Source organism: Clupea harengus, chromosome 7 (assembly GCF_900700415.2).
Source record: "Clupea harengus chromosome 7, Ch_v2.0.2, whole genome shotgun sequence".
NCBI lineage: Eukaryota > Metazoa > Chordata > Actinopteri > Clupeiformes > Clupeidae > Clupea > Clupea harengus.
In genome coordinates this window covers 13,875,364-13,888,424 of record NC_045158.1, presented here as the reverse complement: position 1 = coordinate 13,888,424, position 13,061 = coordinate 13,875,364, and the positions used below count along the sequence as shown (strand labels likewise).

Genomic DNA, 13,061 nt, shown 5'->3' with positions numbered 1-13,061 from the left:
TTCTGATTGGGTAGGCACAGTCTGCAAAGGCTTAAAAGAGAAACGCCATCTTTCTCTGTTGTTGTTTGGTATTTCAAAAATAATCTTTGTTTATTTTTGTATTTGATTAGATTCTCTTGCAGCATTGTCTAGAGGAGGTCACACCAAAACAACATCAAAAGTTTTAGCTTACAAGCTTAGTATCTTCAGTTCCATGCTGACTCCCAGTAAGGCTTGTGTCAGCAATTTCACCAGTTTGATTTATTTCTGTATGCATAGTCCTTCAACAAAAAAGTGGTAGTAGTGCTGCCTGATCTAAAACACCAATATTCAAGGCCACCATTATATCAAAGAGGATGAAACATGCCTTGCCTTCTAAAACGAGAATTATGCACACTCAAAAACATTAAACCCATCAAAACATGATCTGAAATGCATTAACCTCACAGTGAAATAAAAAAGAAGACAAAAACAACCAAATAACACCTTTGATATGAAACAACAGTAATAAAGGGCAAAGCAACAAAGTTTAGTCTATTCCCTCCTATTTATTGTTGCATAAGAGCAGAGAGCTCAGACCATATTATCTGGGCTGGACGTGAGCAGTTTTTTCTACTTTTATACATACAAACATAGACCCTGTCTCTTTAACATGGTCAGTGAGGGAACGATAGGTTACTAACGCAACACTGTTTCCCTGAAGGAGGGAACGAGCTACCACCAATGGAAATCTGATCATCTCCCTGCGCTTGAGGAGCCAGGGCCCATGTGGGTGTCACCTTGGCTCAGTTCGGAGCCTGGTTCTACTGTAGCTTCTCCCTTGGGTCAGGTATGGGATGTGAGGAGCAAAAGCAAAAAGCATGTATTGACGTGGTAGACAGCCACGCAGCCTGGTAGACTCTACCTGAGTGGCTTTAGATTGTTGCTGCAGTTCTGACATCAAAGTTCCAAAAACTTTACCGTGTGAATGGGGGCACTGAGAGGAGGAGTCTTATCACTGTGTCCTGTGCATGCTTGTGTTAACCAGAGATGACGGTGACCCGCAACGCAAGCCCCCATCACTCTGCCAGATGCCTTAGCGGTGCAGCGAGTGAGCCACAAGGCCAACTCTGTGGCCTGGCGGAGTTCAAGAATGTCCGACAGCAGATGTGGCTGGGAGATCTTTCAGTATCGTAGACTGGTGAGCCTGTAGTAAAGCTATGGTGCTAATTGCACAGCATGCTTGTCCTGATGCTAGATATGCCCTTTTAGACAGGGAGGCTGATATACGACCTTGCTTGTTAAGCAACTGTGGTTCTTTTGAGAGGCCAGCTAATTGTGCCCTGGTCTGTTTCATAGCACCACTTGATGATGATAATTGTAGTCTAACTTCTGGCCTGGGTGGGGAGGTGAACACAGGTGAGTTTGAGAAACGAGTCAGTGGCGTTTAAAAGTGTAGCAGTGTGCACAGAAGGAGGGGTCAGAGACAGCAGACTCCAAATGGTCAAGACCAAGGCAATGACTTGAAGGAAGGTGTACACGCAAGAAACATACTGATGAGGTGTATTCACATTTGGGTATAATTGTGCGCGATTCAAAAATTAGGCAATGTAAATGTATTGTAATATGGTAACAGTACTATAACTATAACAGTAAAGTCATTAACTCTAATTTTCTAAGACACAATGGGTCATGTATAATAAAGTATATGATGAAATAATATTTATTATTCTATTACATTCATGTCAACTCTAACAGACTTTCTGTAAGTTATATGGACATTTGAATTTAAATAGTTTTTTTAATGCTGATGGTACTATCTCTGTGGCATGGAAGGGGGGGGGGGGGGGTTGATGGGAGGGGAAAGAAATACATGATATAAATAAATCCAGTATATCCATGATATAGAAGATAAATCTCTGAACGGGGACATAACGTGACGTGGGGGAAAACATTGATATTTTAATACCTGATGAGAAATTACAATACCTAGCAAAATTAGATACTTTCAGGATGAATTACTGTCCACAGAGACTGACACTGTTTCAGACCAGCAGTTTTAAACCAGCAATTTCAAGCAAGTAGGACATTGTGTTAAAAGTGAGTCCACGATTCTGGCAAAAGGTTGCTGATATTTGAGCTGAACAGACAATCAAATTACACCCCTTCCTACCGTACCCCGGAAGCAACGTGTTGGAATTGATTGTGCCAATATGATTCTTTCCCGTTTATGGAGCCAGGACTGGAAGAACGCCATCAGTGACCAAAGTCAATTTCAATCCCAATGTTCTATTTTTCAGTTTTATTTTATTTTTATTTTAATTCAGAGCTGATTGAATGCCAAAGTCTCTGTATACACTCTATACAGGGCTTGCTCTGGCTTAGAGCACAGTCGTGTCCCTGAGAGTTAGATAAGGAGTCTAGAGCTTACCCCTGTTCAGTGGCACAGAGCGAGCGCAGGCTCAGGTACCAGGTGCCCGTCTGAGGGTAAGGGATCCTCAGCTTGGTGACGTTGGAGGTGGTGTTCACAGTGAGAAGAAACCCTGTCACCGACTCTAAATGGCCCAGGCAGAAACACAAGGGACAAATAATAGTGTGATGAGATCCATATGTATAGAGCTGTTTTAAATAACAAACATATACAAAGTACTTTACAGAGAGTGGAATATAGGGGAGACATTAGACGTCACCAGGAGAACAGCACAAACATATTAGAACCAGGTAGAATCCCTTACAGGGGAGACTATACTCAGTATTACATGTGAAACTGTACTTTTCACTCAGTTGCAGACAGAAACGAAGAGCAGTTAGTTATCTGCTGTAATTTAGAACATCCCCAAGGACCTACCGAAACCATGACCCAGCTCACTATCTTCTGCCTCTACTCCTTCCCTCTCTTCCCTCCCTTCGTGTTCTAGCTGGAATTTCTGTATGAAGCATTTTTCTACGAAGATTTGCAAAAGATAGTGTGACCATTACATGCTGCACTCCAAGTAATACACTAGTGGAAAACTTGATACAGATTGAAGATAAATGGATCACTTTCAGCTGAAGCAAGATAAGTAGCTTTGAAGTAAAACTTTGCCAGTGTGCCACTGTGCACAATTTGATGGCTGCTGTTATTGAACCAAACAATCACACTTTTATTATCACAACAGAATCATGTTAGCTTTTCTTTTCCTGAAACGCAGTAGTCTCTGGAGGAATGTGTCTGAGATGATTTCCTCACGGTCCATGGCTTTAGGGTCATTTGTGAGTATTACCCCATTCACAAACCCATTTACCCTAAACGGGCAACTTTCTCAGACAAGAGACGGCACCTGAATGGCTCTCACCGGATCAGAAATGCCTCTCATCTCTCGTCTAATCTTGTGAATTCAATTCGGTCTCGTTCTACGCACACGTTACAGCTGGAGGATTTTTTGATATCAACACGCGCTAACCCCCTTATCTTGTCTACATTGCCGTCTTATCGCACATTACAGCGCTGTTCTATCATCTATCTGCTCTTGGAAAAACGAGAAACGCTGTGGATGGTGAGCAGGCTAAACCACTGAGGATTTAAGCGATCCGTGGCGGATTGACCATTAAGCTTGCCTTACCCGCTTCACATTTGGCAGAGGAGTTGTCGGGCAGCAAGAGCGGCATCCCGTGGTTGAGGCATCCGAACACCGTCACATTCTCTCCCTTCACTGAGGACTGTGGGGAGAGAGACATACAGGGGTTAAGGTAAGGGTAAGCTAGAGTAAGGGAGAACAGACATTATAGGGTAAAAGGGACAATAACAGGTGTGATAGGGGTTTTTGGACATTAGCATTTTAAGAGAGCTGCTTCTGATCAGAACCACCTTTTGATCTGGTCTCATAAAAGGCATGGCAGGGGGCTTGTGGGCTTTAAACTGGCCCAGACATGCAGCAGCTTCCCCCCCACCCCACCCCGCCTGCATGCCTACCCTTCTGCTCGCACCCATTGCTGTCCTGAGACTTCTGAAAATAAAGACATTTGCCCTCCCTCCCACCCTCACAACACCCCACCGCACCCCAGCCCACCCGCGCATGCATTATTGAGTGGCCCCGTGCTGCAGCGAATCCAGGACACAAGGCAAATTAGAAGTACTAACACTCACCTCTGTGTGCACCCCCCGCACACACACACACACACACACACACACACACACACACACACACACACACACACACAGAGTCTCCTAACAAACACACAGTCTCCTAACAAACACACTCAGACACAGATGGACACAAACATACACGTTGTGCCACACACACAGACAGACAGAGAGAGAGGGAGAGGGCTGGGGGAGAGAAGAGCGAAGAGCCGGCTGTCTGAAAGTGCTATGTCCTAATCAGAGCTGTGATTCACACAGTAGCAGGCAGCAGGGCTTTGGGGCTGATGATGAGGGGAGTTAATAATTGATGCGCTTGTGTCACTGCAGTCTCATTACAGAGGAGCACCAAATGGCACACGGCCGACCCCACAGACACAGAGGCTCTTGGATCGCTCCGCGTGGGGATTCACATCCTTTTCACATGGAAGGATCCTTCTTTTCTCGAGAATGCCGACTGACTACAAGCTTATAAAAAGTTCATTTAACCCTTGTATGGTATTCATTTTTTTGTTACTCAGAAGGTGTTGTGGGTCTGGTGGACCCGCTCGATTTTCGGGTGTTTAATTCAACACAATCAAACAATTTTATGGTAAAATACTCAACAGATATTTACTTCATTCCAATTAGAAGCAATATGAACAGCAAATATGGTTAATATTTGCCCTTTAATTTTGTTATATCACATTTATGAATTTAAGTGCTACCCGTTTTTTTTTTTTTTTTTTTTACAAAATCAAAAAAATCAAGATATCAGTGGACAAAATTCAACACATTTACAAATGAAGCAAGGTTTTCCATAACTATTTGATTTATGTGAATTTCATTTGAAATCAGGTCAGTTTACATAGCACAACATGGGTGGATGGGGCACCAGCACTGTCCTCCTGAATCCTCCTAATAGTAGCTGCAGAGGCTGAGGTTCTTGGAACATGTTGTCTTCTCAGGATTTAAGGTTTCACCAGTGTCTTTCCCAGTTCCTCGAGAAAAAGGCTTATCCTCTGGAGCTTCCCTCTCTTCCACTCCGGGTTCAGTGCCATCCAGGTGACAAAGGCGTTGTACGCCAAGATGTCCAACATGGTAAATAAAATCGCCAGTGGCCAGCGTAGGGTCCTCCTTTTGCAGCTGTAGGCAAACACCAGCTTGTCTATGTTGTCCACCCCTCCTTTTGTGGCATTATAATCCATGATGATCTCTGGTTTTTGATGCTCCAGGCCAGAGATTCTCCCATCCCAGTGCAGTGTACTCATGAGTATCACATTCTTGCGTTTCTTTGGCACATAGGATACCAGGGATGTGTCAGCCATGTACACAAACTTGGAAGAGTTGACAGGCCTGTTCTTTGTAGGCAGCAGTTGGGGTGGGAGCTCAGACCTGTTTTTTCTTATCGTTCCCACCATGGTCAGCTCCTGTCCCAGCTTGTACGATGTAAAATAAATTGTAGCATGTGATGTTGTGTCCACTGAGTCCTTGAGCCATGTCCAGGACAACTCTCATTCCTTGATTTTTCTCAGGGCGTCCTCCTCAGGTTACCCTATGTAGCCTTGTAAGTTCCAAGCATATGAGGAAGTCGCATCACAGGCAGCCCAGATCTTTATACCATATTTTGCAAGTTTAGATGGTATATAATGTCTAAAGCGGCAGCGGCCCCTAAATGGCATCAGTGGCAGGGGCATAAACACAAAACTCTTACTCACACTTACTCACTGAAACACACACACATATTTAGCCTACATACACACAAGGCCCACATACACACAAACACACATAAGCGTGCGCGCACACACACAAACACACACACACTTACAGCAGGCCCACTCACATACACGTGCGCGCAAACACACACGCGCACACAACAACACACACACACACACACACACACACACACACACACACACACACACTTACAGCAGACCCAGACAGGAGGAGAACAGACTTTAGATACACAGGACCTACAATTTCCACACTTTTATTTGCCCGGGTCCAGTGGACCCGAACACCCTGTATGTAATATAAATGTGTAGGGGGGGGGTTACGGTGTGCGGTCAATGAAAATTTGGTCTGATATATGTTCTTCGCAGAAAATGAGCCAAAGCCAATGAGTCTGAGTTTGAAAAAATAATTAATCATATTATTTTTGTTAGGATAAAAAATGAAAACGGGTCCCACAGACCCGAATACCATACAAGGGTTAAAAACACACCGGCTCCATTTACTCTCTCATTTACCAGGCATGCTTCTAATGTATGAATGGGACGTAGTCTTTGGCTCGCTGAAATAAGTGAAATAACTCAATCTGCGATGCCCACTTGAAAGGTAGCATTACGAAACATTAAAAAAGGAGGAATAAAAAGAGTGCATCCCTCTGATTCCACACTGATTGTTCTCTCACTCTGCCCCTTTGGCCACTCCGGCTGATCTCTGCTCACAGCAATCTCCTTCCCTACGCTCACGGCCCACTGCAAATGATTGGCCTTGGTCTGCCGGCGCGGCAGCACAACCACTTATTACACGGAGAAAAGGGTACAGGGCTGAGTGGGAGGACAGAAAAGAATCATAGGCCGTGAACGTGCTCCTGCACACAGTTCTAGTTATCTATCTATCTATGCATGTCATCATCTATTTATATTTGTATTAAGTATGTACGTATGTATGAGTATATGTACTGTATGCATGTATGTATGTGTGTACAGGTGTTGGCACAAATGTATGTATGTATGTATGTATGTATGTATGTATGTATGTATGTATGTATGTATGTATGTATGTATGTATGTATGTATGTATGTATGTATGCATCCACCTCACTCTGTCTCTCTCTTTATCTTTCTCTCTCTGTCTCTCTCTCTATCTTTCTCTCTCTCTCTCTTTCTCTATTTCTCTCTTTCTCTATATCACATCTATGTTCTGAAATGCAGGAGGCTGTTATCCTCGTGTTTGCGTTAATAACTGTAATAGATGCCGCCGTCTGCTATGTTCACTGCTGTTTTGGATGCTGCCTGCTCTGCTGAAATGCATGCGGTGTGCCAAGCACCTGTGTCGGGCTGGCTCCAGCCCACACCCTAATCTGGGAAATATATTCTCTGACACTGACTGATGACTATCTGGGCATTTGGAGGAGGCAACGGTTGGACGTCTTTCAAACCGCTTTCTGGAATTAATAACTAACTAAAAGCGTCTTGTCCATCCCACTTCGGTGTCAAAATGACCACAAGACGTGCTGCAGAGAGAGGCCATTGTTTGGGGTGAATCCACACTAGATCCTTGGACACTGTCCATTTGAGGACTACTCTGATAGCTCACCGCTAAGACATGGACATCGCTCTGATGTATCCTACACATGTGATTCAACAGTGCCAGCACTCTCCAGATTGTGCTTTTGGAACACAGCTGCACTCTATTCTTTAGCCCATTTACTATACTGATCTAAATCTGGGCACGACTGCAAGGTCCGCTGTGTCTTCACTTTGTTCATTTTGTTTCCTTTTTTTAGTTTGTAGTGCACAAAAACATGGAAGAAGCACCCTGTGGCAGAGCGATGCAATGCAGAGAATACGAGTCTCAATCAAACTTTCATCTGAGGAAGTGTCCCTAAATATTATAATCAAGTCAGTCACTCAAACCAGTGCTTGCTCGAAAGCGCTTTCCAGAATACACGTTTTATACCAGGCTTTCAATTTAAAAATATGCAAGCAGGTGCATTTTTAAGAATGACACAAAAGCTAGCGCCTATATTATGCATATATTTTGTGTCAGCACAAATGGCTTTGCTGCAGAAAAATCTGTGGTGGTAAATTGGAGATGTGTCCTAACCGTGAGATGGACATGATAATACACATCATGATTGAAAAGGCACAAACATGTATAAGTCTTATGGATTGCTACCAAGAAACCTCTCCTGTTAATTCTTTAAATATTTCACCTTTGCAATGCATTAACAGAAAGAAACGTACAACAATGAGTCTCATTGAGAGGGCCAGAATGAACATCCATTTCAACCCCAATTAATTCAAAGTAGCGGCAAGCTTAATGGTTTACCCACCACGGATTCTTTGGAAATCTAATTAGCCCTTACCCAGGAAAGATATAACAAAGGCTAACTATCACGAAGGCTGTTACAGGTTGCATCAGTTCAAGCTGTTCTGTTCTATGTACATTCAAACCCATTCAGTTATCAGAGTTCAAGCTCACTCAAAAGTGGAGCTTTTTTCTTCACTTTTGTAATCAGGAAAAAAACAGGACAGATTTACCTATGAAAAAAACCTCTGACTACAGAGAAGTTCCATCTTTCCTTGGTGCTGCACTGGCACTGGTATACACACACACACACACACACACACACACACACACACACACACACACACACACACACACACACACACACACACACACACACACACACACACACACAAACAAACACACACTGGCTACAGCAGAGTCTAATTAACAAGCAACCTGGCTCCTCGCCCCTCTTGGCATGAGCACACACACACGCACAGGCTGCCACACACATCATGGGCTCAATTTTGTTTGAGGACAAATTCAGATTGGAGTAGGGCATTGTGAGAGTGTGTGTGTGTGTGTGTGTGTGTGTGTGTGTGTGCGCGCGCACACTGTGTTTACACCAGGATGGAGAGAGAGAGAGAGCAGGAGCAGCAGGCTAAAGAAACTGTTTACAGTCCAGCTGCAACCACTGCATGATGTGAGAGGTTAAACAATCCATAAAAGAGGGGTATTTGCCCATGGACAGCTGACCCCTTTGCCCATTGCTAGTGGTGGACCGGGGAGAGAAGCTGCGAGAACAATGAGGGACTGTGTGTGTGCGTGTGTGTGTGTGTGTGTGAGAGAGAGAGAGAAAGAGAGGGGGGGGAAGAGAGAGAGAGAGAAAGAAATAGAAAGCGAGGGTCAGAGAGAAAGATTAAATCTGATGCCTACCTTCACCCATCAATACCTCAGTGATAATTTATCTTTGTATATGAATGCATCTTTTGTTTATTTATTGAAGAGCAGCAGCATTTAAAGACACACAATAAACCTAATAATATAATTTGAGTACATCCAAAACCGGTGGAGTGACCTTTCGATATGTCAGCAGATGTCCTTTCACAAGTTACCGCTAAATAAACTGGCCACAACTGGGGGACATTTTGCATGTTCAGCTTATCTGAGCCCCAGACAGCATGTGTAACAATGGGACCCCAGCCTGACTCGTGACAGCGGGGTCAGTCCACTGTCCCATCAGCATCAACAAGGCCATTTGAGAAAATGAGGCACTCGTGTGTCCAGAAAGAATGAGGTCCAGAGCCATTATCTCGACAGCCGCCAACATCAAACCATTCTAATAATCCGGCAATTGAGACGTTGGATCAAATAAGGCCGTAATGGCCTTCCTGCAAGAGCCAGTGCCGTCAAATTGGCCCTGATGATTCCATCCAGAATGTTCTCTCTCCCTTTATTTTTTTTCTAGCAGGCTGCTTATTTGGACAGTTTGAAACCGTCATTTACCGCATCAAGAAGATGAGTCCTGGCCCCCCACCCTCCGTTTTTTCGCTCACTAGACCTCATTTATGCCTGTTCACACTGGCTCATTAGTGTCAGGTAATTGCCTTTTTCAGACCGAAGCAGGCCGACCTCTAATGGGCGTCGCTTCTCATTATTTAGTCTGGCAGAACATTTCCTGGAAGGATGGCGAGGGAAGAGGGACACACGGTTCCTACCCAGGCAGTTAAGCCGGCTCAGCATGTTCCCTTGCATCTCCCCACACCCAAACCCCCCACACCCCCCCACCCTGGTTCCCTGATGGCCGATGGCTGTGGAGGCACAGCATTTATCCCAGACAAACAAGCCCTCAGCAAGGGACAACGCAAGAGTAGTGCCTCGTGTCTGGTATGAAGCTAGAGTAGTAAGAGGGAGTTCTTGTGAAAGCTTGAATTTTCCCTCCTTTTCTTTCTCTGAGGTCGTGATGGGGAGGGGTTGGTATTTGGATCTCCTCCATTATATCAAAATGGCGAACCCTTCAGCTTGAACTTCATCTTGGGAAAGAGGGAAAAGTCGCAGGAAGCCAAATGCAGCAAGAAGGGGTGGCGGGGAGCGACAATCATGTTGAAAACTCACGCGTTTTCCACATGCTGTGAGCGTGCACATTGTCATGATGGAGCACCCAAATGCGGTGTGCCAGGGTTGTTTGCGCCGAACAGTTCACTTGATGGTGACGCGCAAATTACCTTAACTGTTTTCTCCAGCTTTTCTCCTGGTTAAATAAAGGTTAAATAAAAAAAAATAAGGTGTCTACCTCGAAGGAAATGCAGCCAAATTTAAATCAGGTATGGTTTCATAGTTGCAGGTCTATTTGAACTTGATCAATTTGATCGCACCTCATACAAGAACAGTTGATAAAGTCCACAACGGGTGTTCTTCATTTGGACAGACATGGAGGTCCTGGAAGTCCAATCACTGATTTTGAGCTTCTCTTAGCTTCTTTTAAGGACAAAGTTCACTGATCAACTTCAGAGGGGAATAACTGTTATGCTGCCCAGGATCTTTATGGGATGTTTAATGTTCTACAACAGCCAGACAATTAGAAGTACTTTGGACTTCCATGTACAAAATTTCTACTTTACTGAGGACCTTGATGGTCCTTATTGGCATGAATACTTTGGATGTCTTTTCTTATGTCTCTGACTCTTTTTAATCTGTTATTACTAATCTAATGTCTGTAATTATATTATGGTTTTAGAACGGTCAGTATCGAACATTATCACATCATCGGTTCCCCAAACAGCTCTCGTCGCTTAATTTACTTCCCATTGCGTGTTTCACACGGCACATAGCAGAGTCAATAACAGCAATGTCCATCACTCTGTTTCTAGTTCTAATTCTACGACTACAGCCTTTTGAGATGTGTCCCCATTACATATGTGTTTCATCATGTTTTCAACCATCACCAAGTGCATCCATATTGTCTAGTTAAGTTCTGCAGCCCAAGAAATTGCATGTCTTTCAAATGCCCACAGACTATCCTTCTCTCTCCCCTTCACAAGTCCTTTTTGGCCGGGCCCTGCGGCAGCCAGGTGTGCGACTGCCGAGAAGCAAATAGCTCCCATTAAGCAGCACGCTCATAAACCTGGGCCGCAGCGGCGTCATGGCCCCAGGCATCCATCACCTCACCTCGGCGTCCTTGCGAGATAATTCCCAGATGGCAGCATATGGCCGCCGGAGGAAGCCATTTACTTTACAGCGCTGACACTCATTCAAGAGGCCACTCGGCACCTCAGCTAAACTTCAGATGGGGGAGACTTTTATATACGTATATATTTATATATCTATATCGTCCTCCATGCTGTCATTAAAAGACAAAAGAAGGTCCCAAAGTCTGCAGCTATCTCCCAAAATGCTGATAAAATCAATGTGCCATTCACTCAGCTAGGACTATTTACCAGAATTTACTGGAATATTCTTAGAAATATAAAATTGGGGAAAGGTGGAAATATGCAAGTAAATAAGACAAGCCCAACATACATTTGAAGATGCCTCCAGGTTAAATCACAGAAAGGCTTTTTTCTTCTTTCTCTCAGACTGCGACAGGAAAATGTTGACTGTCCTTTTGATGATTCTTTGCCCTTGGTAAAATGTCTAGCCTTGCACCGCCGTCTTAAGGAGCGTAAGATTGAATCCTTTGTGCAGGTCAAAGTATTCTGAATTGAAAGGTTCCCCCCTTTAAAAGCATGATTACCCGAGCCGCGGCTTGGACTTTTGATGTCCAATTTCCACATCAGCGACACTCTTTTAAAGGATGTGTGAAAGAATAACTGCAAAGCAAAAGATGAAAAATAAGTGGAACTATGGCTCAGACATTTAGATGTAGGCATCTACACTAATATATAAAAAACCTGCTTCTCTCAAAACATCTCTTTACCAGTACCTTCTGTGACAAAGCTCTCAATCCAACACTATGATGAGTGTGTGGGGTGGTTGGTGCCATGAGCCCTCTCGTTCCTCCTTCACAAAAGAACAACACATTCCAGCCTGTCAACCACGAAAAGCCTGCTGTCCTCTAATGCGTTTAAACCAACTTTGCTTTCACCAAAAATATTCGCTCTTACACCCTCTCTCGCGCTCGCTCTCCCTCTCCAGAGCCACTTTGGGCTTTGTGACATATCGAGACGTGTCTCAGAAGAAGTGTCAGGCTGGAAAATTTTCCCTAGGAGGACTTCATTCAAGGTTGTGTTGTAACGGCCTATACACAATATCTTGCTCTCAGCAGATGGAATGGGAGTCTATCAGCATCCTTAAATCTTTTTGTGTTTTTAATTGCATCGGTGGGAAAGTGTACACTTTTGATCTCGGCATGGCTACATAATAACAAGCGCAGAAGTGATACTCACAGATAACACTGAAAGCGATGCACCATTGTTAACAGCTGCCTTTGTTAACCATAGGGCCAAGTGGCTGCCACCGTTTCGTGAGACGGAATAGGAATCCATCTGAATCAGTTGCGACGCGAGTGTTTGAGAGGAACAAAGAAATGACAAAGGAAAAAGGCCTGCCGGCCCACTTTGGCGCACAAAAACATGTAACAGCTTGGCCCGACTCTATAGGACTTCTCGTACCCCAAGACAAGGCAGATACAAATAAAAAAAAAAAAAGCTTTTGGTGAATAAAATGTCACTGACATTTGCAGCAGCACACCTTGTCCTCAAAACCTCTCAGGTTGTGTGAGTCGGTCGTCACACGCCTACTTTATAGCATTTGTTATTAATAAGACAGAAGTGCTCTCCACCACAGTCTTTCAAAGGAGTTTGCTTGGCAAGACATCTCCAAAGACACCACAGAGGAAAGGCTTTTTTCAAGCCTCCGGATGTTTTCAGATTTACATTTTTTAGACACTTCACATGTGTGATGAACATACTGTGTGGCTCGATCTGTGCTATTTGGGTAAGGGTCTTGCCGGGCCTTCTGTCTGAGTAAGAAGCTAGCTCTGATC

General features: G+C 44.1%; 1 protein-coding gene across 1 annotated transcript in view; it reads right to left on the bottom strand.

Annotated features, from left to right (window-relative positions):
* tmem8b (transmembrane protein 8B) overlaps positions 1-13,061 on the bottom strand; it is a 121,211-nt gene that overhangs the window by 12,990 nt on the left and 95,160 nt on the right. Inside the window, exons 7-8 of the mRNA XM_012828502.2 lie at positions 3,561-3,657; positions 2,390-2,513 (exon numbers count right to left, since the gene is read on the bottom strand). Coding sequence (XP_012683956.2) covers positions 2,390-2,513; positions 3,561-3,657 — 221 coding nt within the window. The remainder of the gene's footprint in view (positions 1-2,389; positions 2,514-3,560; positions 3,658-13,061) is intronic.